We start from the raw sequence: 27,809 nt of genomic DNA on the forward strand, positions 1-27,809 counted from the left end.
TTTGTTGCCAACATGTCTAGTTATGACACCATGTGTGGATGCCTCTATATAGTACCATCTAACATCATAAAAATAAATCTTACATAGAACAGTTTTCAAAGAGAGGTCCTATTAACCGAAGAATGCCTCCCTATAAGATAAACTTGCAAGGAATGCCTCCATAAGATGGGATTAGGACATTAGATTACTTATTGAAATGATATTCTGCATTCTTTTTTTTTCTCGTAAAATCACTGACTTTCCTATTCTATTGATGGTCTGCCTAGCCAACCAAAACCATGGTCATGAATCATGAAGCCTATTCAAAAATCAACAAATTGCCAATACCATTTCTATCCCTGTGCAACCTCGAATTAACCAGTGGGCGTGTCCTTTGCTGCAAACTATACATAAGTGCAATGGCCATCTAAATTAATGATCTGACACTTCAAACTAAATAAAGTTCAAGCCTTACCTCTGATACACCTATTGACAACGAATTGATGTTTTTGAGCCATTTTATCAGAACTAAAGACACTTCTTACGCCTGCTGCTGATGGATTGAAATCCCCCATATACCTTACAATAGTTTGTTGATAATACAAATGTAAACATTTATTGGTCAACTCCCTCTGGCCTAAAGATTCATCCATCAATGCAAGAAAGCCCTTAAAGCACTAGCTTTCATGATGTAGTACAAGGATTATAGTTTGTTCATTGTACTAGAAGATGATGTAGCTTTGCCTAAAGGCTTGTTATATTTTTTTAACTGTGTTGGAATCAATATAAATCCAAATCTGATTTTTTTTATAGAAGGCATCTTGAGCTTCTCTACTGGGAGGCATTACCAACACAGAGTTCATCCTCTACCGTTGCACAAAAGTTTCAGCTGGAATAAAAACATAGAAAATTTAGCAAGCCAGATTGTTACAAAAATGGTATTCATTTAACTCATATCATCATGTTATTCATATCATGTTAAACCCACCACTTGCGTGACACTGGAACAAGTAAAAAATATCTCATCTATCCATCCATTCTGTTACCTTATAAAGTAGACGCCAATTTTTGTTCATTGAAATGCCATGCAATGAATCTCTATTGATTTCACTCGGCTTCACAGCTTGCAAAAAGATGATTTCCAATGCCAAAATAGACTTTTGACATATACTCGAAGGGATGGAACGGTTTCCAAAATCAAACTCCACTTGATCAGATACATGCCTTCAGGTCCGCTTGTAATAAATAAAGGATGCTTGTCATTTGTTAGATGGCAAAGAGATCCTGCAGTCAGCAAAGCCTATGCAGACTGCTTTAAATTGATAAATGTTCAGAGAATAACTTTGCAGCACAAAAATCCTTCCAATGCACCCTATTTCTGCACGGGATTGAAGTCCGCTTGCTCCCATGAAATGAGCTAAATTTCCACAATTATCTCAGACTGAATATTGACACAAAAAGTGAATGCAGCAGAATCGACTGATATTTCAGAGGTTGTAAATTCATCCCTTAATCTGGAGTTACATTTCCTTCAATGTTTGAAGCTTGTCAAAATTTGGATTTTTTCGCAAAATTACAATTACATTTCTTTTAATCTTTGAAGCTTGTCAAAAACTGGATTTTTTAGCAAATCTTTTGCAGAAGGTCTTTTTACTGGATCATTATCTACTAAAGCCTGTTAGATAACTCAAATCAGAGTCCAATAGAAAACTATTTATGGAAATGATAAAAGATGCAACAGCCAACAATAAATCTTGACGAACTACATTACCTGTAGCAGTCTTTGAAAATAGACTGAAAAACCAGGAAGGAGGGGAATCTTGATTTCTTTGCTCCTGTCTAATGCTCTTTCAGAATCAGAAGTCTGCTTTCTCTTTACAAGTTCATAAAAAGTTACACCCAGTGAGAACATGTCCGCCTTGTCAAGATGCTCATAATTACCGTTCATGATTTCATGGGGAATATACCGTGCATCACCTTCTTCAATCTGAAGGGTCCCATCCAGAAGTCTCGCACGACCAAAATCTCCAAGCTTGTAAGTACCGCCACAGACATAAATGTTTTCAGGCTTAAGATCCAGATGTACCACTCCACGGTTATGAATAAACTCCAGTGCCTGAGTAATCTGTAAGAATATGACAAGCATGCTTCAAGATTGTCCGGGTTCAAAATAATGAGTTTGAGAGTAAAAGATACGCCTTTCCTGTACCTGATACATTGCATCAAGAAAGTCCACATCTGATTTTAGAAGCCCTTTCTCAAAAGCATTTGCCAGACTATAGTCACAGAGCTCCATTTGAATATAAAGCATGTCATTCTCAAACCAGGCAGTGCGATATCCCACAATATTTTTGTGAGGGCCTGTTAGCAGACACAATCCATATTTAGACCATGGCATGTTTTTGTTCATAAGCAATGATTTAAATAAGTGTGCTTAATGTACCTAATGCTGCTAGTACTTGAACTTCCAAGAGTGCCTCCTCACTGAAAGGCAAAACAGAACCAAAACTTATCACATTAACCAATATCAACAGTAATAAATACAATCAAATTGTTAAAAATAGAGAAGCAAAAAAATACCATGCACTATCCAGTTGCAACTTGCGTGCTGAACGTTTTACTGCATAGCAGCAGCCATCAATTCTATTCAAAGCTTTGTAAACACGGCTAAAATTTCCTCGACCAATTTCCTGAGTGAAAAAATATTATCAACCATGAACCATGAAACAGTGATAGATCTAACATTTGAAAGATGGTAAGATAAGGGTTACCTTCAACTCGTGAAAATCTGCATGGTACCGGGACAAAAAGCTTTGTTTATCAACATGAACACCACATGCTGCAGAGGAAAACAATCTGATTGTTGAAATTGAAAACAATGTATATGAAAAAGAATAGCAGGAAAAAACGAAATCTAAAAACTAAAATTTAGGGGTTGTTATTTGATACCTGGAGATCGGCGATAACTTCTTTGAAGCCTTTCATTTAACTCTTCATTTTCAGGCATATAGGGATTTTTGACACAAGGTGGTGACCTAGCACGCTCCCGTAGTGTCAATGCTGATTTTGAAACATAGTTTTTCCGACCAAATGCAGTTTCTGTTGGAGTTTTAAAATAATCTGAACCAGAGCCCTCCCTCAGTGTTGCTAATTGATCAAAGAAAGCTGGAATGTTATCAGATGTACCATTTGAAAGGCTCACTGAAGCAATGAAGAAACATGAATTATCAGATTGCAATGAACACCTAAAATATATGAATATTCCAATTCTTATATACTCCATAAACTGCCTGTACATAATGTTTGTGGCTGAGTATTAGAAACAGAAATATTAGCACAAGCACCATTGAAAGCCCATACACTATTATAGAGGATAAGCAATAAATACACCATTACCTAAAATATAAAGTTTGCAAGACAATACGCTTAGCATTCATCCACAGTGGAATACAACTTTCATATCAAGTCATATGCACATTTTACATACAGTTACACATCAAAAATAATATACCCTTTGCTTTTATAATAATTTAAAAAAAAAATTCATATAAAATTTTGAAAGATTGTATTTCCACAGAGCTTTGGAATAGAGGACAGGGGACAGCACCGTAACAACAGTTGGATGCCTGCACACATACTATTAAGTATATAATTATTAATAATTCTTTTTCATTATTGTTAATTAAAATAAATTTAAAAAATTGATTCATATATATTAATATTTAAATATAATGTAATAAATAATTAATATTTGTATTTATATAGTTAATATTTATATTGATTCTCATTTCCTCAACATTCATTAAGGTTGAGCGCATTTACAAGTGTATAAGGCACATTCAATTGAGGAAAACTTGCAGTGTGTTACTTAGAGCTCAAGAGTGCACGTAAACCATTTCATACAATATTTATTATTTTGATATGAAGTTTAAGCAAAGTTGGGGAATTCTTGTTTCTGCCTTTCCCCATAACTGATGCAGCAGCTCGTGTGACCGGTGACCAGTCTGGTCACGCATAGATGTTTGTGACAGCGAATTACATTAAGCCTTTAGCCATCCTTTCTGAGAGCTCAAACGAATGCAATTTAACAGAAAAAAAAGTATGACCTCACAACAGTAACTGCAAATTGCATTTGGATTCATTTTCGCAGGTATAAAACAATCTATTTTTTCTTAAATTTTAATGGCCATTAAGGGGATATCAGGGCATCCATCAGCCATCCCCAGCACATGACTTCTACAGGACACTATATGAACATTGGGAGGGAAGGCAGGGCACGAGTTGCATGTGCCTGTGGAACCTTGAAAAATGACATACACCTAAAGTAAAACCAGAAAGACTCTTGCACTAGAAGAAAATTGCATCATATTTACTATTACAGAATAACTGCTGATCAAACAGCCATAGATAATTTATAAGGCCTACAGATGAACTGCTGATCAAACAGCCATAGACAATTTATAAGGTGCACAAACCATTGCAGAAAATATTTTAACAGGAAATTTATGCAACTTTAGTCAATTCTGTTTTCTGGCTATTATTATGACTGAGGCGACAACTCATATGACTCATCTTACTGCGCACAGATGATTGTGACTGCAAATCACAAATAAATAACTCTTCCAATTCCAACCATAAAAAATGGTCCTGATCCCATCGTGTGCCCTCACAACTGTTAACTTTGCAGAAATTATATTAAACTTCTACAACTCAAATCGAATCTTGTTTTTGCATGTATAAAATGTCTCTTCTTAAATCTTAATGGCCTCTTTGCAAACATCAGGTATCTCACAGCCATCCCAATTCCCTAGTTCTGCAGGACATCATGGGGGCATTTTTCCTCGGAAGTGATGGATAGGCAGCAGATAATTTTAGTAGGGGTGGCAGGCAAAGGGATTGAAGAACTTATTCAATAAAATCTGGATAATGTCATAAACCTGAAGTAATAAAGAATAACCCTTGCCCTAAAATAAAATTACATTGTTTTACAGAAAAAACACTAATCAGAGAACCATGGTCAATCTCACGACAAACATAGAATTTAAACTGTGGCAAAAATATGATTATATGGCAACAAGTGCTTCCAGGATACTCTGAATATAACACAAGATAACTTCTGAAATACTAGCACCAAATGCAAAGTAATCAGTTTCCAAGGTAAAAAAATTTGGAATCATAATGTTGACATTTCTTAATTATTAGCACATTAAGGGCTCCACAATGGCTAAATTCCAGTTATATAGATAAGATATCATAATCCTCACTGATGGCCACACAGAGAGATGATTCAGTATACAGGTATATGTACAGGAGAGGATACCATGATTAGTATTTATACCATGATTTACGAATTGACAAATTGCAGCAACTGATAGATAAAGGCTGGTCAAAAAGAGAAGATAAATGCAAATTGATTGAAAGCTTTATGATTTTAGAATCCAAACCCTGATATATATCAAAATATTGGCATTTTGATAAAGTTCAGAATTAGATTTGGCAAAAAATATCAAAACTCATTTGTGCCTCAAATATTCATCCTCATCCACACATGGTTCAAGAATCAAAAGTAGCATATATGCTTACAGGACTGAGAATACTTTGATATGCAATATTTCTTGAACCCGACTACTGAACAAGGCACCAACCTAAAGTCTACTTCAACATGGCTTTTGTAGCTACCATTGTTGCATAAAATATAAGAAACATCATGGCCTTAACACTAGGAATTTAGGAACATACCAACCTAATGTCTACTTCAACGTGGCATTCATAGCTACCATTGTTGCATAAAATATAAGAAATGTCAGGGCCTTAAACAATTAATGAAAACATTCTACACTACGAATTTAGGAACATACTAACCTTATGGGAATCTTGCTATATATAGAGGATCTGATGACAAAGCTTGGCCCAAGATTTGATTATGTAGTTAGTTTTACAAACCAACTGTGAGTTCAAATTTCTAAAAAATATGCTTTTTCTGTGCACCTGTCTGTCTAAAAAGATCCAAATTTGTTGCCCAGACATCAGTGTATGGATATTGTAGGTATAGCTCCAAATGCAAGTTCGAAACGTAAGTGAAGGGTAAAACAAAACACTATTGTCAAATTTTTGAAACAGAAACGAAATGATTATAGGATCATCTCAGAAAGGATCATTGACTGTAAACAATAAGAAGCTCAATACATTATTATTGTTCCCAAACAGAAAAGGTTGATATTATTTTCAATAGAAATAATCAAGATAACATTGCCTCACTGGTTGTTATTTCAAAACTAAATGCTAAATTAAGAACACAGCTAATAATTGATAATTAAGTGTCAACTGTAATATCAAAATGGTTTGTACAGTAACCACAGTTGAATTACTTAGAATTAATATTGAATCTGCAAGCCAATATGTTAAAATGGAATTCAATTGCTTGGGATTTAATCAGGAAAGTTCAAAATTCTGGAAATTCTAAGAAAACAAACATAAAGAAAAAACCGTTTTTTTCTTTAATTTCAAGACAACTAAAGAGGAAAAATGCTGATTTTCCATTTTACACACTGCAAAATAATTTTCATAATTTAGCTTTTGTAAATCCAAAGCAGAGGTCCAGGCTAGCGTCAATAGCAAAGCCCCTGCAACCAAATCATTTTTTGTAATAAACTTTTGACCAAGCTCCAAAACCTTAAAAAATAAAGATTCTTTGGGCTTTTCAAACACACAATCCTTATAGAACCATGCATGATAACAGAAGGTTTGGCCCAGGAACATCTGAAATGTACACAGACCAAATGATCAGGGTGTAAATGAACAGGATCTCTGATAGAGATAAGAAATGTTATGGTAGACTGAAATTGTATTGACTCAGAATTGTTTATTGTTTCAGAATTACTTACCAAATTGATGTCTGATGTAACAAGTCTGATTGTATGTGCTTTGCAGATCTCCATAACATAACAGTAGAATGGAGAATGGACAACTTTATATTGATTGATGTCTTTGATTGCTGGTAGAAGAGATCGCAGTGAGACTGAGTATTACCGTTGATTGATATCGGTCTACATCTGCGCTCTCTATATTAAATATACTAGGCATCATGTCCCCGTAGAGACATGACTCTACATGGCCAATGGCCACGTAAGGTCATGTCCCTATGTGGACATGACCTTTGATAATAACACAAACCCGATTACCTTTCGGTGAACCATTATTATATAATGAAAATATTCAGATCAACTCATCTAATGATAAGAGCCCGATTAGTTAAGGAATATTATTGATGTATAACTATATCAAGAATATAAGACATATAGAACAAATATATATGTAGAATCATGAGTACATGTACTTAATATAATGTGTATTTCACTTCTACTGAAGCTACACTTTAACACTCCCTCTTAGCAAGGTTGAAGTGATAAAAAATCCTTCATGATATCAGTATCAATGATATCTATACACAACACTTTATCTGACTTTAACACTTTGAAATAATGACTTGTCAAATAACTATAATCACAATGTTATGAACACTATCATAACATGTATTATGATCTTTGATAGTCCATAACAATATCGAGAGTAATCACAATACTTTCATTATCAATGACTTCCGGCATATCCGGTACAAAAACTGCCATAATAACAGATCTATCATTTGTAAGATCGTCACCTTACAAAGATTACCTTCTAAATATATATGTCCATGAAAGATCATCATCTTTCATTACATATATGACACAACTAGACAAAATTAGAGGCATAAGCACACATATACAATTGAAACTTATGTTCAATATTCAAAATCACAATTTAATCATACCAAGTTTTCCTCTAAAGTATTCCAATTTTACTTTGGCAAGAGGTTTGGTAAAAACATCCACAATTTGTTCATTTGTACTTATGTAATCTAGTTTGATAACATCTCGATCTACCATATCCCTAATGTAATGATAAGGTATTTCAATATGCTTAGATCGATTGTGGAAAACTAGATTAGTTGAAAGCTTGATACAACTCTAATTATCATAGTGAATGATAGTTGGCTTCAAGGGCTTCTTAAACAACCCAACTAGCAATTTTCGCAACCATACTACTTCTCTGGCTCCCATAGAGGAGGTTATATGTTTTGCTTCTATGGAGCTTAATGCAACTGAGGATTGTTTTCTGCTGAAACAAGAAATCATCCCAAATCCGAGACTGAAGCAACACCTTGTAGTACTCTTACGTTCAATAGAGTTGCCTACCCAATCAAAATCTGAATATCCATGAAGATTGATTTCGACTTGATCATATCCGAGTCCCATACCAATTGTACCTCTTAGATATCTTAAGATATACTTGGCTGCATTTAGATTTATCTTCTTTGGTTCCAACATGAATTGACTTAAGGTATTAGTAGCATAACATATATCAAGACGAGTGTTCACCAAATACATTAATGATCCAATGATTTGCCTATAGTATATAGGATCTGTAGGTTCAGATTCGATCATGTCATCCTTCAATTTATGTAAGTTGACTTCCATAGGAGTAGTAACTGGTTTACAATCCATCATTCCAAATTTCATCAAAATATCAATAGTGTATTTTCCTTCATTTAAGAAAATGTAGTTCCCCTTTTGCCAGACTTCTAGACCTAGAAAGTAGTGAAGAAGGCCTAGGTCTTTCATATCAAATAGTTCTTGTTTGCACTTGTTTATAAGATGTTCTTCACCTGTTATTAATAGATCATCAACATATAATACAAGAATAATCATATCATCACCATTTACTTTGAAGCATATGTTTGGATCAACTTCATTCTTAGAATATCCTAATTTTGTTAGGTAGCTATCTATTCTTTCATACCATGCCTTGGGTGCTTGTTTAAAGTCATATAGTGCTCTTTAATTTACACACGTGGGAATTTTGGTCATGAGTGATGAACCCTTCTAGTTGCTCAATATAAACTTCTTCTTCAATTTCACCATTTAAAAATGTTGTTTTAACATCCATTTGGTGGATTTTCCATCCTTTGGATGCTGCAATTGCTAAGATAGTCCTAACAAATGTGTACCTAGCAACTGGACCAAAAGTTTCTTCATATTCAATTTCTTCCTTCTGTGAGAACCCGCGCGCCACAAATCTGGCTTTGTATTTTTCAATGTTGTTGTCAGGTGCATGCTTGATTCTATGTAGCCACTTAGAAGAGACGACTAATTCGTTCTTTGGTCTGGGTACAACATCCCACACATCATTTTTTAGAATTGATTAATATTCTTCAATCATTGCATCTTTCCAAAGTTTGCTTGATAAGGCTTCTTCAACATTTGAAGGTTATGTTTTGATAAGTTCATATAGTAGTACCACATAACATGAATGATTTCTTGTTCTCTTGCTTTCTCTGATTACTTCATTAGGTTCAGCATGATTCTCTTCTATCATTTTTCTAGCCCAAAGTGGTCTCTTTTTGTTATTGGAATTTTTAGTATTCTCTGAATTTGAAATAGTAGGTGAAGAAGGTTCGGTATCATTCTCCCTCTCATTCTCTACTAAATGATCTTCATCTAGTTCAGTAGTAGGTTTTGCATATGATTCATCAATGTTCTTAGAAAGATTAAAGGCAACGTCTTCTTCAAATTTTCCATCTCTAGTGATCTCAATTGTTCTTTGACCCAAAACATAGATCCTATAACCTTTGGTTGTTTCACTGTATCCAATGAGTATTCCCTTCTTTCCAGATGGTTCTAATTTTGTCCTCTTCTCTTTAACAATATGAATATAAACAAGACACCCAAATATTCTTAGGTGACTTAGGTCTAGTTTGATACTCGAAAATACTTCTTCAGGAGTGGTGTTTTCTAATATTGAGTGAGGACATCTACTTTGAATATAAACTACATTATTAGAAGCTTCAACCCAAAGGAGGTATGAGGATTTTGGTCATGCATCATTGCTCTGGCTGATTTAATAATTGATCTATTTTTTCGTTCTACAACTCCATTCTGTTAAGGATTATATGGTACACAAAACTCCCTCTTAATCCCAACAGTAATGCAAAAATCTTTGAAAATTTCAGAGATGTATTCGCCTCCATTCTCTAATCTTAGTGTTTTGATTTTCTATCCAAACTAGTTTTCAACTACTACTTTGAATTTAGATAATACTTCAATTGATTCCTTTTGTTTGAGGAAACCCAAGTTCTAGAATAATCATCTATGAAAATCACATAATAGAGGCATCCATTTAGGGAAGGTACAATCATAGGAGCACATAGATCAGTGTGAATAAGTTCAAGTACAGATTTTGATTTGTGTATACTTTTAGGAAAGGATTTCTTGGTGTTCTTGCCTAGGGAACATCCTTTCCAAATGCCTAAGTTCAAATTTGAGACTAAGTAATCCTTTTACAATTTTTCCTATTGATGACAATGTACGAAAATGAAGGTGAGCTAGTCTTCTATGCCAAATTTCGGTTGAGTTTGATGTTTCATGATTGAGGGCTAAATTTTGTTGGTTATAAAATTTATATAAACTTCCATCTCTAAATCCAATAGATGTAGCTTTCTTGATATTGGAATTTTTTGGCAAAGATAGAACTCTATCCTCTTGAAAGGTGATTCTCAATCCTTGATCAGCAAGACCGGAGATAGAGACCAAATTTCTTTTTATACCAAGTACGAATAAAACATTTTTTAAGTTGAAGAGTAATACTTGAATTGAACATGATCCAATACCTTTAACTGGATGTGTAGAATTGTCTCCAATGGTTACTTCTTCAAAGAAGTATTCTTCGATGCTTTCAAATTTGTCTCTAAAAATTGTAATATGACGTGATGCTTCACTGTCTATAATCCAAGTGTTTTTGTTGGAGTTTAATTCACTTGAGAGTGCTAGATAAAATGCAAGGTTTTTTTCTTTTTCCTCTTTCTCTTTTTTGATTTCTACTAGAGTTGCTTGAATTTTCTTTCGTTCAAGGCAGAAGTTGTGAGTGTGACCAAATTTGTCACATTTGAAACATTGTACTTTTGACCAATCTTGTTTCTTACATGATTTGTTGATTCCTTCCTATTACGTTTGAATTTACCTTTCTTTTCTTTATTGTTTGTATTAGCATGAAGAGCTTAAATATCTCCCTCTTGATTTATGTTGATTCCTCTGGAAACTAATCTCGATTCTTCTTGAGCGCATTCATTTTTGAGGAAATTAAATTTAGGAAGGTCAAGTTGAGAGCTTAGACCACAAATAAAGGTTTGCCAAGATGGTGGAAGTCCTTTTAATGCTATGATGCTAAGTTCTCTGTCATCAACTTGACTTCCAATTGTTGCAAGTTGATCTTTTAACTTAGAGATTCTTAGGAAATAGGACATAATTCACTCCCCATTATTCATTTTCATATATAGGAGATCTTGCTTTAATGTTCGCAGTCTACTAGTGTTGTTGATTTCAAAAGTGTTCTTAATAGTAGAGAAAATCTCAAAAGCAGTTTTAAGAATGGATATAGAAGGAAGAATATGATCCTTTACCGAATCTATAATAATTTTCATGGCTTTGTTGTGTCTCCTCCATGTCGTTCTATCTGGATCATTTTCAGGGATTGATTTGTTTGATTCTATGTACTCTCCTAACTCCATCTTTTTTAATATAATCATGACTCAAATTTTCCATGATAAAAAATTTGATGTCCCTTCAAGTCTATCTTCTAATCTTATATGATTATCCATTTTGAATTTGAGGATAAAAATCTAATGTTGATAATTCTGAGATTTTAATTTAACTCTGAGAATAGGATTCTCTATCAGGATGGCTCTGATACCATGTAAGTGAACAGGATCTCTGATAGAGATAAGAAATGTTATGGTAGACTGAAATTATATTGATTCAGAATTACTTATCAAATTGATGTCTGATGTGACATTAAAATGGCTACAATATACAAAATAGAATTATGAATATGGTTGGGCAATCCATTAAGAAATAAGTCATGTTTGCATGGCACAGGCAGGATTCTCAAGAAAGGATGCTCAAAGAGCACTGCAAATGTGATTAGAGCACACCCAAACTCAATTTGTTTCTGTCAATAAAATGATGATTGGAAGATGCATCTTTAATAACTCTAAAGTGTGCTGACTTGGACATCATTATCACGCACCTTGCCTAAAATCTCTTTATATGAGGTGACTTCTACATATAACATGGCCAGTGGAAGTGTCATTGTAATTTATTTGGAGGTTGAACTAGATTTTTGGGCCATGATAAATATTAAACTTTAATTTTGATTTACATATGGCGAGAATCATTAATTTGTTCAACAAATTCAGTAAAATGTGTGTTTTTTAAGAAAAAAATTTTATAAAATTGTATTTTCCAGAGTAGCGCAAACTTATCCCTATATCCAATAAGGATACAAGTATGATACAGCATGGATATACATTGGATACAATAGCCACATGTGTCAAAGAAACTTGATTCTCCAACCAAGCCAGATACGGTAAGTTGATGTTTTTTAATAATTTTGAGGTAAAATCTTCCTCAGCTTAATTTAACAAAAACTTAAAAAGAATCAATAAACAAAACCTACACCAAACAAGGAAGACATGTGAAATGTTTCTGTATCAGTAACCCATTTTTTGCATTGTCTTCAAGAGCAACTCTACCATTTTTTGGGTATTGTATATTTTTAAATCAACTTATAATTATTTACTAAGTAATTGGGCTCATCCCCAGGCCTACCAAACCAGGTTCAGTTTATCCTGGGCAAAACGAAATGCCCAGAGGTGGTTAAAAAGAATTGCATTTCTTAAATTTTTTTGGGGTACTGATTTGACTTGGCACCTTCCCTAACCACGAAAGTGACCTCCAATTGACTTCAAACACCAAAACAACTTAGGTTTTGCTCATATCTTTTACAAACAGTACATCCGTTCCTACAGGCTGAGCATATAAACATTTGTTGCCTCAACAAAAGGAGTTGAAAAAACATTGGAGCTTCATCAAGAACTGCCCCTCATTCCTATGTATTTGCAACCTTCCATTGACTGTAAAAAGTGTAAGATTTTGTTCATTTTTTATTTTTTGTTTTAAATGTGTTTACAAAATTTCTTGCCATAGGAATTAGAATGGCTTGTAGTTCTACCTCCACAAGTCAACAACCAAAATTCAAAACAGATCCAAATTCTTCTCTATGGAAATACATTGAGGAGGTGGAAGATACATTTGGAAATGTAGGCAATGTGATGTACAATATTCTAGTTCATATTATCAAGTGAAAGCCCATTTGCGCAGAACACCTAAAAGATGCATCAAACCTTGCCCTGGAAAAGACGAGGTAACTATACCACAAGAGACTGTATTAAAATATATTATGAAGCAAGCTGTAGATGAACAAGAAGCATATCTACTAAATTAGTCCATTCAAAAAAGTCCAAGGAAATGCAGCACCCAACTAGTTCGGATATTGTTGTAGAAAACCACCCACTTTATCACAGCCACTGTATGCAAAAAATCAGAGGGCTTTTCAAAACTGCATTTCAAAATGAGGCTTGAAACATTGCCAACCAATGTGTAGCAGGATGCATTTATGCAAATGGACTTTTTTGAATGGGCTGATTTTGAAATGTTGGAAAATGTTAATGCAGCTCCAAAAGAGTACTAGGGCCCGTGCTATTAGAAGGTCTGCAGCATCTTGTTGGAAAGAGGGGTAAAGGGGGTTGAAGATACATTGAAGCCCAAAAAGGAAGTAATGAATTGAGGCTGCTGTTTCCTATGTCTATCAGTCTATCTATTTGTCTATCTGTCTATCTGTTTGTTTGTCTGTCTGTATGTGTGTATGTATGTATGTATGTTTGTTTATCTTTCTATCTATTTGTCTATCTGTATGTCTATTTGTCTATCTATCTATCTATATGTCTGTCTGTCTATCTGTCGCTTTGTTTATCTATCTATTTACATATTTGTCTATCTATCTATCTAGATGTTTATACATCTGTCTGCCAACATACATTCCCTCTATCTATCTATCTAATGTGATGCAGAGGTTAAGTGGGGCGGGGTTCAAATCAAGGTTGTTCCCACTTAAACCTATAAGGGAAATACAAGGTTGATTCAAAGGGTTTCAACCAATCTTGGGTTCTTAAACAACACCCAACACCCTAATTCCCCAAACTGCCCAGTAGGCCTAATTGTTTTCCTAATAGGTCTCCAGCGACACAAATGTGAAGTTTACTCCCAAACTTTCCAAAACACTGCCCAAACAAATGGTGGATTCAGATACCCATTCCATCATTCTTTAACATATCCCAATTCCAGCATAGGTTGTTTTGGCCCAACATACAGATCTTCAGACTGTGCACCTATTTTAGGCATAACATAGGGTCATTTTACAAAGCAAGTGTAAGCCCCCTTTACTCCCAAACTCCAAGACTTTCAACAGTCCCTTGAAATGGTTCCAAAACAAGGAAAATCAAATCAATTTGGTCTTCAGACCCCTGCAAATAAGAAACCCCCAAATTGGTCTCCTACAAACCCTTGAAGGTAGGGTTTTCTCAATGTACACCTTCCCAATCAAATCTCAAACTTCTGAGAGTTGATACACCTTCTCCATACCATAACAAACCACTTCCAATCATAAAACACAGACCTCCAATGGCTAGAACTCCTGCCACTGCTCCATAGCCATGAATTTAGTGCCCTTCACACTCACAAACTTCATTAGTGATCACCAATCCTTAGAACTTCCAGTCAATACATTGTTAGGATTACTTTGTACATATGATTACATGATCATTCCATGAGAATCAGGTTCCTACATTCATGGAATGATCAACATTTCATGTGAACACTCAAAACTATAAGGAAAACAGTGAAATCCTTTAAGGTAGTGAACAGCAAACTTTACCAATCTCAGTACATTAGAAATTGATCAAACAATGTATAAATATGCTCATGAGATCATAAGATTTCAAGAGATCAAAGTTAATCAAGAATCCATGCACAAAATGCTTGCAAAATGAAGTTTTATTGAACTTTTCATAACCAGTCCGTACAATGCTGATCAGTTCCGTACCACTATGTTGCCCCCATGCCTTGACCAGGCCATATAGGGTGTATGACAACTTCCCCAACCAATTTAATTTGGTTGGAACTTATTACAAACATGTTTAAAGTCCTAAAACTAGCTTCCCTCCTAAATGCACCTAATTGTTGGATTTCAAATATTTGAATCTCATATTTTGTTTTATTGCATATTTTAGCAAATTAACTCCTCTAACTGCATGGATTCAATCCACAATTACTCCTAGGACCTAATTGACCCACCTAATCAACTTAGATACTTTGTTGGCACTATTGGCCACCCTTACATCAAAATTGTTTCTAAGTCCTTTATCTGGACTTCTAGGACTTTTCACATTTACATCAAATTGTTCATTACAAAGTGCCATTATTGGCTTCAAAATCTTCCAATTCACATTCAAGGATGCTTTTGATCCTCTGACTCCATTTGGTTCCAAGGTGGGTTTAGGTGTTTGGCTAGGTGCCCCTGCACCATAATGTCAAAATAATGATAATGAAGACAATGATTTAGAAAATCATTTGATGATTAAAAGTTCCAACTGTTAAAACTTGAACTTAATATTATTATAGCATTATTTTGATATTGAACTTGGAAGTTTGTACAAGAATTACAATTATCATGCATGTTTTAAAATTTAAATGACATTCAAGTTCATGGCAGTTTATCTATTTGAATGATGTTATGTGATTTTCTAATCTTAAATTATGCTTCTAGGCTACATATATTATATATTTGTGATTTTTACAGAGGACTTTGTAGTAACAAACCCAAACCACAAAATGACTTAGCACAACCAGCAAATAGGATCCTCAAACCCAAACTAGATCTGGAACCAGCAACTTAGATTCCTTATGTAGCAATTATTTGTCTATATTACTTTCAAAGTAATGAAAATATCATCTATTAACTTAGATGCTAAGTTACAGTTGTCAAGTTTTCACACCATTGCCCCAAAAATTTTGGGGACCCCCTTTTTTTGATTGCCTTAGCAAATTTGGAGTTGTCTAGAGGTTTTCAATTTGAAAATTTTACATCTTGGATGCCTTCGGGCCAGGAGGGATGTGATTTGATTTGTTTTCACCCGGTGCGAAACTTGATTTTCCGGAACATGTAATTTTATCTTTAGGCCAAACAAGTTTCAAAAACAACAATTTTTCAATGGTTAGAACAATATCTGGCAAGACAAATTGCAAAGTTTGGACTTAGATGGATTTTTAAAAATTTGAAATAATTGTATAAGCTTGAGCATTTTCAAAATGAAACTTTTAGATATAGTCGTTTTGGAAAATCTCAAAAAAAAACTGGTGAAAAGAATTTTTTTTTATAGTGAAATTGAAATTGGAGTTTGAATTTTGATTGCCACAAAAATGATTTATTTTGTTAAAAATTAAAATTGCATTGCAAAATTAAAATTGGATTAAATTGCAAAATTGCATTAATTGGGTTGAAATTTTGCCTAAAGGATTTTTAAAATGTTAAAAAAAATTGGTAATTTGGAATTGAAAATTGATTTTAGCTTGCTAGATTCAATTTTAATGATATTTTAATTGCCAAAACATTGTTAAATAAAAATTTTGACATCTCCTAGATTTACCTTGTTTCTATTTTGCAATTTTTGATCAAAAATGGCAATTAAATGGGCCAATTTCACTACAGGCTAGGTAAATTTAATGTTGCATTTATATTTGAGCCATTAATTAAGGGACTAAATTAATTTTGTTTTCCCTTCAAGCAAGTCGGTCCACTTAGAGAGGCAAAAGAGTGTGGTATAAGAGGGGGTTCCCCTCTTATTTTCTCATTCCTTTTTCCTCCTCCTTCGATGTGCAATTTTCTTCTAAGGGAAGCAAATTTCAAACTTGGGCAATTTTTTGGGACAAATTTTTCCATTTCTTGGCGGCATTTTTCTCTTTGTTTGGGCGAATTTCTGCCCTAGAGCGATTTTTTGAGCAAATCTAATTTTTTCCAGCTTGGGCGATTTTTGTGGAGTTTGATTTCTCCATCCTTGGTAGCGATTTTCTCCTTCCAGAATTTGGCAATTTTATTTGGTGATGAGGTTATATGACTTAAGGTCTGATTTTTGGCAAGTGGGCAATTTCAAGGAAGTTGAAATTTTGATTTTTGCTAGGGCATCATTATTTGTAAGGAGGATTGAAATTCCCAAAATATGATCCGAACTTGAAGAGGGCCCAATTATTGGTGAAGGCTTTAAAGTAAAATTCTATTCATTTTTAGAGGTGAAGATTGGTTTTAAAGATAGATTCTATTCTTTGTTCTTGCTTGGTTCATTTCTCTTATTTTCTTCTTGCACTCATCATCCACCACTTCATCATTCCATTGATAGGCTGAAGTTGGGAGATATAAGTGTAGATTTCATGATAGGACATTTGGAGAGGCAAAAATAAGCTAGACCACCCTAAGATTGAAGTTGGGAGATATATGTTTAGTCCATCCTAAGGTAACATAGAGGCAGAAATAAGTGGTAATCTCATCCCTAGGAAAGAATTTTGGAGATTGATAAGTATAGAGATAGGATTTGGAGATTGATAAGTGTGATCCATATCATTTAGAACAAAGGGGCAAAAATAAGTGTTTACGATGGTAGATGTTAATGCAAGCAAGAACCCAAAGGGAACAAATACCAAAAAAGACAAGAAAGACATGATGCTTAAAACCACCTTCTTTTTGAAAATGAGAAGAATAAGTGATACCAATATCGACACGGTGAACATGGTACAGTTGAAGGATAAATTGAAGGAAGGACAATCCCCCATGGCAAAGAAGATCTACAAGAGCGGAATTGTACACACGATAGCTTTCCTCCTACCTTGCCTTGTCCAAAATTGGCAATGGAATGTGCATCCCAGTTTGATATTGTTACTAAGTCCATTTTTTGTGAAGGGAAGAGAGTGTTGGCTAACATCAACAAACAAGTGGTTGAAGAAGTATTCAATATTCCCCAACATAAAGGCATGACAGTGGTAATAATGGATCGAATGGCCAAGTTATTTCAAGATAATCAAGAGGCTTATCTCATTCATCTAAAGCAGAATTGGTTACACGAAGGCAAGAAGGGAGTCACCAAGTCGTCAAAGCTCACCAAGTCAGATTTCAAGCTGGCGTACAGTGACCTTATTGTGCTTCTCAGCCAAATCATGAACATGGCTCAAGGTATGCAATTCGAGAACTGGATGTATTATTTTATTGACGAAATTGAAAATGGAAAGAGAAGATTTAATTGGGTTAGAATTATTAATAAATATTTAGAGTTGCAACTTAGGATAGTGCAAAATCAAAAGTAATTCTACATGGGATCCTATCTTTTCTATCTGATTTCGAGACTATATGAAAATCCTGGACTTAAGGCCTTAGGAGTGATTGGCAATGGGTCAAGGCAATGTTTGGTGCATGAGTGTTATCCACAACTTCATTTGCACAACACCAAAGATTATAAGATGTTTTATGACGCCTTTGCCATGAAGACAGTAAGGATATTATAGGGGAACCCTACTAGAAGGCTCTCATCGAAAGCAAAGGCAAAAGTTAAGAATTATGGGAGTTGGTTCATCCAATTTTCGCAATTCACACATATCAGAGTGGCAAGGTGTACAGTTTGTCCCAAGAGACTTCCAAGGTACCCACCCGACAAGGTAGTTTTGATGGAGTTGACTAGGCAACTTGAGTATTATGACAAAATGATGAATTTTAAAGTTGAGACAAGGATTACCTTCTCATTTGGAATAGGCAATGATACCTACCCCAATCATGTCGCGTTAGCAATTGCAAAGAAAGAGTTAGAGCGATATCACCTAGGATGGTATAGAGCAAGACAAACATTCGATCCTAATAGTCTTATCAAGGCATCCCACAGAAATACATTCAAACATATTCCTACTATAGAAGATTTTTGGGCCAATGCACGGGATGACTTTTATGTAAGGAAGCTAGCTTTCTCAAGATTGTTAGTGAGCATGATGAGGGCAATCAAATGGGGAGGCCTTGATATTCCCAATCAACTGGAAGATGATGAAAATGTGCTAAGAGAAGATTATGATACAGTGGATGGAACAGAGTTGAGTCCAGTGGATTGGGATGATCATCAGGATCCTTCCTTAGAGGCAATTAGAAGGACAGTTGATCTACACAATGAATTATGATACAATGGGAAGTTAAGACAATTACAAAGTTAGAAGGTACGCCTTACTTATGAAAAGATGAAATCAGAGGAAGAAGGTCCAGTAGAACCAATCGAAGAGAAAGGTGAAGGCAATAAGCAGCAACAAAGAGCAATTAAGAGCAAGAAGAGAAATTTGGAGGTTGAGAAAAGTAAAGAACATTAGGAGCCTCCAACAAAAAGACGGAATGCAGCATCATCAAGGGAGAGCATAATTGAGGCTAGAAGTCAAGGGAGATAATACAAGTGGACAAGGGATCGCGGCAAAGGTGAGCTCTGATTTAGAATCGAGCGATTACAATGACATTACTGAGTACTCTCCTCTCTCGAAGAACCAACGTAGAGACGATGTGACAATCACTAGTGAAGAAGACGATAGGCCAATTGATATTGAGAAAGTAAGTCAGGCGTGGGGCCGTTGGTGATGCTTTGCTAGTCGAACCAAATCCAAATTTGGGGGGATGCACTGCTCCACTATGGTTAAGGCAAATGCTTATGCCAAGAGGTGAGGTGGTGACTGTCCAAACAAGTGAAGATATTCAAGGGTTAGGGGAAAAGGACAATAGCGAGAAACAAAGACAAATTGCAAAAACGATGGCAAAGGTAATCAGAAGCGATAATGAGGGTCATCAAAAAATTCAGATCGCTATACCAAAGGTTAGCAAGGCACTAGATGAGATTGTAGCCGAGGAATATGAGATAGTAGGGCATAACTTGGGAAGAATCACGAATGACATGGAATGTGAGGAAATCCAAGAAGGCATGGTTTCAATTAGATAAAGGTTGAGGAAGGCAAACGAGAGGATTGTAAAGTTGGAGGCCGAAAACAAGTATTGGAGAGATTGCCAGCCTATCCAACAATTGCAATAGGCGACCCTTTTGCAAGATAGTGGGAGCAACATAGAAGCGATATGGGCTTAATTGCGCAAAGTCAGAGATTGCACCAATGATATAATTCAAGATGGGTGAAATTTCTTGCCTTTCTCTCGACATTCAAGTCATTAGTGTCTATTAGAGACAAATTCAGAACATTTGAAGGGAAGTGGAAGGATTTCCTTCCAGTCAAGGACTTAGCCATTCCCAGGCTACATGCATTTATCGAGCTATCGAAAAGATATTTGGAGAGAACCAAGTTGGTAGATGAAAGAGGAATGAGCACGGTGGAGTCTTGGTTTGTTGCCTTGACCATCAAATTAAGGATACTTGAAGAGATAGGGAATGAGATTGCACAACACAGCCCAAGCATTGACACCTCCATTTCAACCATGATGAGCGATGTTGGGGCTGCACTTGATTTTGAAGATATCAAAGAGGAGAACGTCAACGAGACAGAATCTAGATCAAGATTGGATGAGTTGAAGAAGGTTGCCATCAAGAAAAAGCATTTGGGCACCCTTGCCTCTCTCAATGCCTTTATCGAACATGCGAAAGAATATGAGAAGGATCATGAGAAGACACTGCAAATAGTGAGCAACATGATGAATTCAGCTGAGCTCGAGATGAAGCATGTGCTTTGCCCTCCCATGAAGGAAGTCAACGACAAACTAGCCAAGTTCATTGCCTTGGCTAAAAAGATGAAAAAAAGGGTAGAATTATATTAGAAGATCATTTGATGTAAGCCCAAGTGGCAAATTCTCCTTTCTTCTTGGGTAGGATAGGTGTCTGATTCTGATTGGCTACCATTTTGATGCCTTCTCATTGGTTGCAACTTTTTCTTTTTTTCATTGGTCCATTGATGAAGTGGCGTCTTCTCATTGGCCGATGGGGTGGCAACCCTAATTAAGGTTTTGAGATCTAATGTGGATCGTTGATTTTGTCTCTTAATCTCTATTGCTGGTTGTAATTTTGGCCCCTATATAAGGCCATTTGCTCTCATTTGTAAAGGGTTGAAGAAAATTGTTGCTTAAGATAATACCAAAATTGCTTCTCTTATCATTGTTGTGACTTGCATGGTGATTAGGGACACTTGGTGTTATTGCATGGTTTCTACTTCCAATAGTTAGAGTTAAATTTCACTGAAGTTGTTAAAGTAGATTTTATTTCAACAAAGTTGTTAAAAGTAAGAGTAGATGGATAGTTATATGGTGATATTAGTGGATGTTTGATAGGGATCTATAAACTAGGCCACTAGCATCCTAGCCGCTGGTTAGGAAGCCTTGCATGGTAACCTAGTCTTTTTATCCTTGAATCATTGCATTTATGGAGATAGAGCCACTGGTAAGCTTTTATCAGATTCGATCCCTGTCCATTTGCTAATCTTTCCATTCATAGGAGTAGGGTAAAGCAACGAGTAGCTGAATAGTTGGAATTCATTCTTAAAAAGTTAAAAAAGGAGAAGCATCATTGGCAAACACACCCTCCACCGTCATCACCATCAACATCATTTGACGCTAATATACTTTACAAAACCAGACATCATCACCATCACAAAAAAAGTTCGACAATCCTTGAATGAACAATGTAAGGCTGCCTACATGATTAACCAGCAAATCACATTAATATAACTGAGTTAGTATTCACATGTGTAGGGAACATTGGAGTTTTTCTCATGTCTTCAAAAGTATTCACTTTTCAAGAGAGGGATTGAGTGTTTGATATTCCATATCAAGTATTCAATTGCTATAGTTATGTAGTGGTACAAAATTAACATCAATAGTTACCACAATAGCTCCTCCTTGTTGGAATTCAAGATTCAGTTTGCTACATCTAGTTCGGTTCAAATTTGCTCAAAATTCTGCCATAGTCAGATAAATTAGCTCAAAATTCTCTCAGAAGGACCCAATAAGAATTTTGGATGAATTTGGAAGACTTTGATTTGGACGGAGGAATTCGAAATGAATTTGGAGCAAATTTGACTGGAAATGACATTTTCATTGACTTTTTCATTAAGTTTTTTATCCAACTTAGGTATATTCAACCCTCCAACCCTAAATTGACCACTAAAAACTTTAAAAGACCAAAAAGGTTATTTTAAATGTCATTTGTGAATGAAAAGAAAAACTTCTTCCCTTCATTGCTAAACTTTCTTTCATATATGTGGTGGTGTATTTTGCTATGTTGATTTAATATTAGCATAGTGGGGTGTGTGTGTGTGTGTGTGTGTGTGTGTATTATTGTATAGACGAACCCAAAACAAATCGGAACCCAAACCAGAAAAAATTTGGACAGATTTCGAAACCGGATCTTGAACCCACATCTATACCGGAATCCAAACTAGCAACTTAGACTAAATTGTATTTAACAATGTGTTTTTTATAAATGTCATATCTTGTTGTATCCATGTTGAGGGTCTTTAAAAATAGTTGTATCTGTATCCATATCTGGGTTCATGCGACTTTGGTATTTTCAATATTCAACGAGCCTGTTGAGTCCTGACTCTCCTGAGTTTTTTTTTTTAAATGGGCCTACCCAGCAAATTCTGCATCCAAGTTTTTCAACTATGCAAACAAGACAGCAAAATAATATTTTGGGAACTTGTGATAAGGACATAACCTATTATTAAATAAAACCATAATTTAGAAAAAGGAAAATATGTAATAAATATTTGATCACATGACAACATAAAGAGTTCTTAATAATGTAATTAAATAATTATATTCAGAAAAATAGGGAGATATCTTATTTGGGAACTCAATGATCCAACCTGCCCTTTGCCTTTTGCTTCGACCAGTAGTTGACTTGATGGGAGGTGTTGGACAAGCAACATTTTCCTGCATGAATTGATATAAAAATAGAAATTCAAAGAGATCTGAAGTGAAAAAAATGAAAGAAAATAACACATTGCTAGAACCACATCATGGACCTACCTTTTTGATATCAAAGTCCATCGCAACTGCCTTTTCAACTGGCGTAACATAGTCCTGAGAACTAGAGCAAGAGCAAATTCTGTTAGACAATCTAAAGCAAGTCATAGCAACTTGAGCAGTCTATATGAAAGCATCTATATAAATACACCATGCGAATCTCATACATTTTGCCTTGCAATACTTCTGCTAAAAAGGTACAATGTATGACTCTTTTGATTGAACTCAACTATCCAAAACCATTCTGATTAAAGCAAGACATGACAATAATCCCTACAAGGCAATTATCACAGGGAATGTGCTGCCAGCAACAGTTGGGCAATGCATCAAACATAGACATGTTCATGAAGCTTAGCCACTAAATCCGTCATCCTGACCAGTAATTGTCACTATCTCAGATTACTGAAGATAAAGTACAGCTTTTTAAGCAGAAAAGCATATGTAATTCTGAACCCCACATATGCATTTAAAATCTAGAGCTGAAAAATCAAGCAACTGAGGCTAGGGCTACCAGCAGTTACAATGACCTGTAAACTACCACGATTTAGAAACATAGTATAGATTTTGGTAGACCTGATTTTCTTATTAGGAGAATAAGGACAATCTCAAACTTCAAAATAGACTAATAATTTCCTATTAGAGTACTTCAAAGTACAGAAAACAAACATATAGTCAATGCTTTCACTAGCTAGACAGATGTAAAATGACACTATGCAGTAAAAGACAGTGTTACACCAGTACAGGGATACTTCAGGATGGCAGGACGCAGGGAAAATGGGCCTCTTTTTCAGGACGGTGGGGGGATGGCCAGGGGACAGCGGGAAGGGGAGGATTGGTCAGAGAGGGGTGTTGTATAGTATACATATAGAACTTGAAATGCTAGTTATGAAATGATGTTTCAGTAGCGCACTAGAACATACCAAATTAAAATACTTGAACATAGCAAAATTGCAACATGAATTAGAACCGTTGACATTCAACGTAGTAACATATTACACATCCAATAGTAACATTCAAAATTCAAAATTTAAATAGAAATTCAAGTCCACATCTCAGCGGTGACATGGTTGCGGAATGGCGGAGGTGGGGGTGCTTGGGTACTCAAGTACCCGGTGCAGGGACGTCCCGGGGACTGGTACTTTAAGGTTTGGGAGGGGGTGCGAGTCTCCAGGTTACACTGGTAAAAGATATAGTACAATAAAATTTTGAATTCAAATCAATTTATTATACCTATGTAGCTGAAAATTTTAAGGACTTACCTAAAAGATTAACAAAAACTCAGATTTGAACTATGAACTTCATTTGGGGCAATAAGTCACATGCGACTCCAACACGAAAAACTAGAGCTTAAAATAATCTTAAATATTGTGAAGGATATTCTTTTAACTGAAAGCAATTGTTGCTGGACATTTGCAAAAAACTTGTGTCTGCTCAGGAAGGCATCATCAAAGATAACATTTCAAATAAAAATATTAGTCTTGCTATGATGTAAGAGCAAGGATAGTATTAATAATTTTTAACCTGATGCATGGCTTTTCTATTTTCATTCAACAGTTCTGGCAGTGCTTTCCTACAGCAGAAGAAAATATTCTGACTTGTATTCCATTACACAGTTCACTTTTCATATCAACAAAAGCATATAAGATTAAAATGCACACTTTAACCCCGAAATCACAACAAAACAAAGGCATAACTACCAAAATCACAAAAAACCTATCTCACAGGGTCAATGTTCAAGTTTCTAAAAAAATCAGAACAATTTCTTCAACTAAAATAATTCTGAAAAATAAATGACTAAATTCAATTAATATAAATCTGCAATTTTATTTTTGTTTAAAATATCATTTTAAATTTAAGAATTTAATATATCAAAGGTTATAGAAATTTATAATAATAAAATTTAAGTAAATCTTTTAATTTTAATGTAGCCTAATTATATTAAATATTAATAATTATTAATAGTTGACAAAATTATTAAATATTAGTAAAAAAATTCCTTTTTTAACCTATACTTTACTAATTTTAACCTTAACAACAACAGGCACAGGAAAAATAGCAAGCATCTGGAAAGCAGCTTTGCATTGACTGCCAAAAACAGTCAGCGGATGCATGCCAATCCTCTCTATTCACTACAGCTACTTCAAACTCTCTTTATATGAAGCACAGGAATGGACCCACCACCCTGCCTCTTTACATTTCAAACAAACATTTGAGATGCCGTCAAAATGGAACCAGTATCAGACATGGTGGTGACCCTAGTGATCACCAATGCACGCAAATACTTTTCCAATGGCCTCAACCTGCACTGGATCGTGGAGAGCCCTAGAAAACTCTATCACTTAGCATTACACAAACTATGCTAGTGTACGGTTCCTGTGCTAGAACCAACCCAACTGAATTGTAACCAGGAGACAACAGTAAAAACAACTTCAGATGTTGCTAAAGCATGAAAACAAATAGGACAACTGTAACATCAAAGTTCATTAGAGACAGATACATTATTACGTCCTTGATTTTGATTATATGAAACAAAAGAGTACTGAATATCATATAGATCTATTTAAATTTACTCTACTCGTAAGTCGTAACAGGAATCAAAATAATTGCAAATGTGTTTCCGCAATCCATAATATTAATTTTTTGCTTCTGGATTCAGATTGTGTATATCTTTTTGAACCAACATTTGGGTCACACTCTGTGAACCATCATCAGGGCAAGAGAGCAGTAAGGAATCAAAATGTCTTGTATTGTGGTTGCCTACGTACCATCTGTCCATAACAGATCACATTCACTTTCATATCCCCTATAGACAGCTCATCTCACTTCTCTCAGCTCCTGACAGCATAAGGTATTATTATGCTTCTTATCAGTATAAATACAACTGATTTCTCTACACAACACCCTCCTGCTGAAAAAGGTTAAGGAAATTCATTTCCATCATTTTGTCATGGTTGTAGTCATAAAAACAAAGTTCCAGCTTTTCTTCAATTTCTGGAGCAATTTTTTCTTTCTGATTTTTCTCCTTAACTCTAACCTTAACATAGTCTGTTCCTAAATAAACGATAAAAGCCTTTATCTTTTTGGTTTCTGCGGTTATTCCTGAGAACAATTTTACTACCATTCTACTATACATCCAGGGTAAGCAACTATAGTTCAATCAGAAGTTGCAAGCTAATGGATTTTTGAATTGCAGAAATGTGAGATATAATTGAAATACAAAACGGGAACTCACTCCAGAAAACGTCTTAAAAATGGTTCATTGCTACAAAGCCACAGACATCTCATCAACTTCAGGTACCCAAAAATTCCTTATATGGGCAAAGGTGTTAAGCAGATTTATATTCCACAAATTTGTTTGCTGGTTAAGTCATCAAAATAAAGATTCATCGACCATTTAATACTCCCATAAAATTAACTCCAGTCATCAAAATAAAGATTCATCGACCATTGAATACTCCCATAGAATTAACTCCACTGAAATTGTCGATCAAACTGTAATCTGATGGGTAATCTCAGAATACCCAGATTTCTGGCTATTGATTCTGCGTTGAAATGGTTGTGATTATGCGTGCCACGTGCAAACGATGTTGGAAAAGGTAAAGATAGAGATGATTTTCAAGGTCAGATTATGTGGACCAAATGTAAACAAGGTTGGAAAAGGTAAAGAAAGAGATGCATTTTTAGGTCATGCTCAGGCCCGCCAGCCAACATACTATTTGAAAATCTGTTCTATGAACAAGGCAATTTCTATACCCTTTGCTTTCAACCTCGTGAAGCAAGTTTAGCAGAACGCATATACCTCGTATTCGCACTTATATCTCAACATACAATAATAGAAACCCCTCATACACTCACTTCTACCTGAACTTGATGGTTCATTGCCAAATTAAATCAAGGTGAATTCGAAATTAAATACTTACCCACCTCAGACAAAATCAGAACCTGGTAACATTAGACAGATTCAGGCTCAAGCTCCAAATAAAAGAATACAAAAGAACTTATGCCCTAAACGGTCAGCAATCAAGCATTCCTAGCCAGTAGACCATCTAGCGGCATTTGATTACTAAGAAAGTCACCGGAGTTCCATTCTCATAGGTTCACTGTCCCTTCTAAGTCCATCTCTAGAAAAATAGATACTCATCAGAACTTCGAGCTAAAGCCCATTTGGGTGTTTGTTATAAAAGAGAACTCAAACGAAACTCTAACTTGTCTATACACTACACAGGGCAAAAACCAAGATTAAAAACGCAAAAAAATAATTAGACAGAAAAAGAAATGGATAAAAGAGGATGAAAAAATGCATACTCGAAAACTTCTTGGCTGAGAAGACCACTGCTATCAAATTCTGATAACAAGTTAGTCGAAGTGACTTCATCCGTGGATATGTCTGCGCCTGCATCTGTGTCTGTATCTTTCATTATAATGTCCTCTGCATCGGAAAGTGAAAGCGAATTGCCCTCTTCTTGTGATAGAGAAAGCAGAGACACCTGACTCAGCCTTTGGCTCAAACAGTGGTTAGTGCGATCCGCTGTAACCTTTTTACCCATCCCTAAAACAGCATTTTAAATTTAAACGGATGAAGATGATTGCAATGAGCTAAGGCAAAGCCTTTAATTGATACAGAAGATGCTCAGCTCAGCAACTATCGAACTGAGGCAAGAGCACTGATGCGATTTCGAGTTTGAAATTGGGTTTTTTTAATATGTATTGTCTGATTGATCTTGTTTTAAGCGTTGTTTTGTGCCAGTGGGGGTACGGGGGGGATTAAATAAATTTTATTTCGCCAAAACGCTTCTATTTTTTTAAAGGAAAAA

The 27,809-nt window shown here is 35.2% G+C and overlaps 1 protein-coding gene across 3 annotated transcripts; it reads right to left on the reverse strand.

Moving 5' to 3' along the window:
* WEE1 (WEE1-like kinase) lies at nt 1-27,735 on the reverse strand. Of its 3 annotated transcripts, none has more exons than XR_016360091.1 (11): nt 27,301-27,735; nt 22,999-23,059; nt 22,836-22,902; nt 2,929-3,180; nt 2,751-2,818; nt 2,560-2,669; nt 2,423-2,463; nt 2,189-2,340; nt 1,751-2,104; nt 1,026-1,654; nt 1-868 (listed from the first exon to the last, which is right to left on the reverse strand). XR_016360091.1 is itself a non-coding variant. In XM_089814576.1 (10 exons), the coding sequence occupies exons 1-10, from the start codon at nt 27,540-27,542 to the stop codon at nt 1,559-1,561; spliced, it is 1,443 nt and encodes a 480-aa protein (XP_089670702.1). In that variant the 5' UTR covers nt 27,543-27,735; the 3' UTR covers nt 904-1,558. The 3 variants fall into 3 exon arrangements, 1 of the variants encoding a protein (XP_089670702.1); XR_016360092.1 differs by having other exon boundaries at nt 2,929-3,126; nt 27,301-27,680; XM_089814576.1 differs by lacking the exon at nt 1-868 and having other exon boundaries at nt 904-1,654.
* Between the last annotated feature and the right edge of the window lie 74 nt (nt 27,736-27,809).

This window comes from Cupressus sempervirens, chromosome 2, assembly GCF_028749045.1.
Source record: "Cupressus sempervirens isolate cs-2001-9-10 chromosome 2, ASM2874904v1, whole genome shotgun sequence".
Taxonomy (NCBI): Eukaryota; Viridiplantae; Streptophyta; class Pinopsida; order Cupressales; family Cupressaceae; genus Cupressus; species Cupressus sempervirens.

What these genes read in the sequence shown, in the direction of transcription:
- WEE1 (XM_089814576.1), bottom strand. Translation starts at nt 27,542, where the DNA reads ATGGGTAAAAAGGTTACAGCGGATCGCACTAACCACTGTTTGAGCCAA. An exon ending in TGGACTTTGATATCAAAAAG is followed by an intron (nt 22,903 to 22,998) that starts GTAGGTCCATGA and finishes CAATTCATGCAG; the next exon opens with GAAAATGTTGCTTGTCCAAC. An exon ending in AAGTTATCGCCGATCTCCAG is followed by an intron (nt 2,819 to 2,928) that starts GTATCAAATAAC and finishes TTTCCTCTGCAG; the next exon opens with CATGTGGTGTTCATGTTGAT.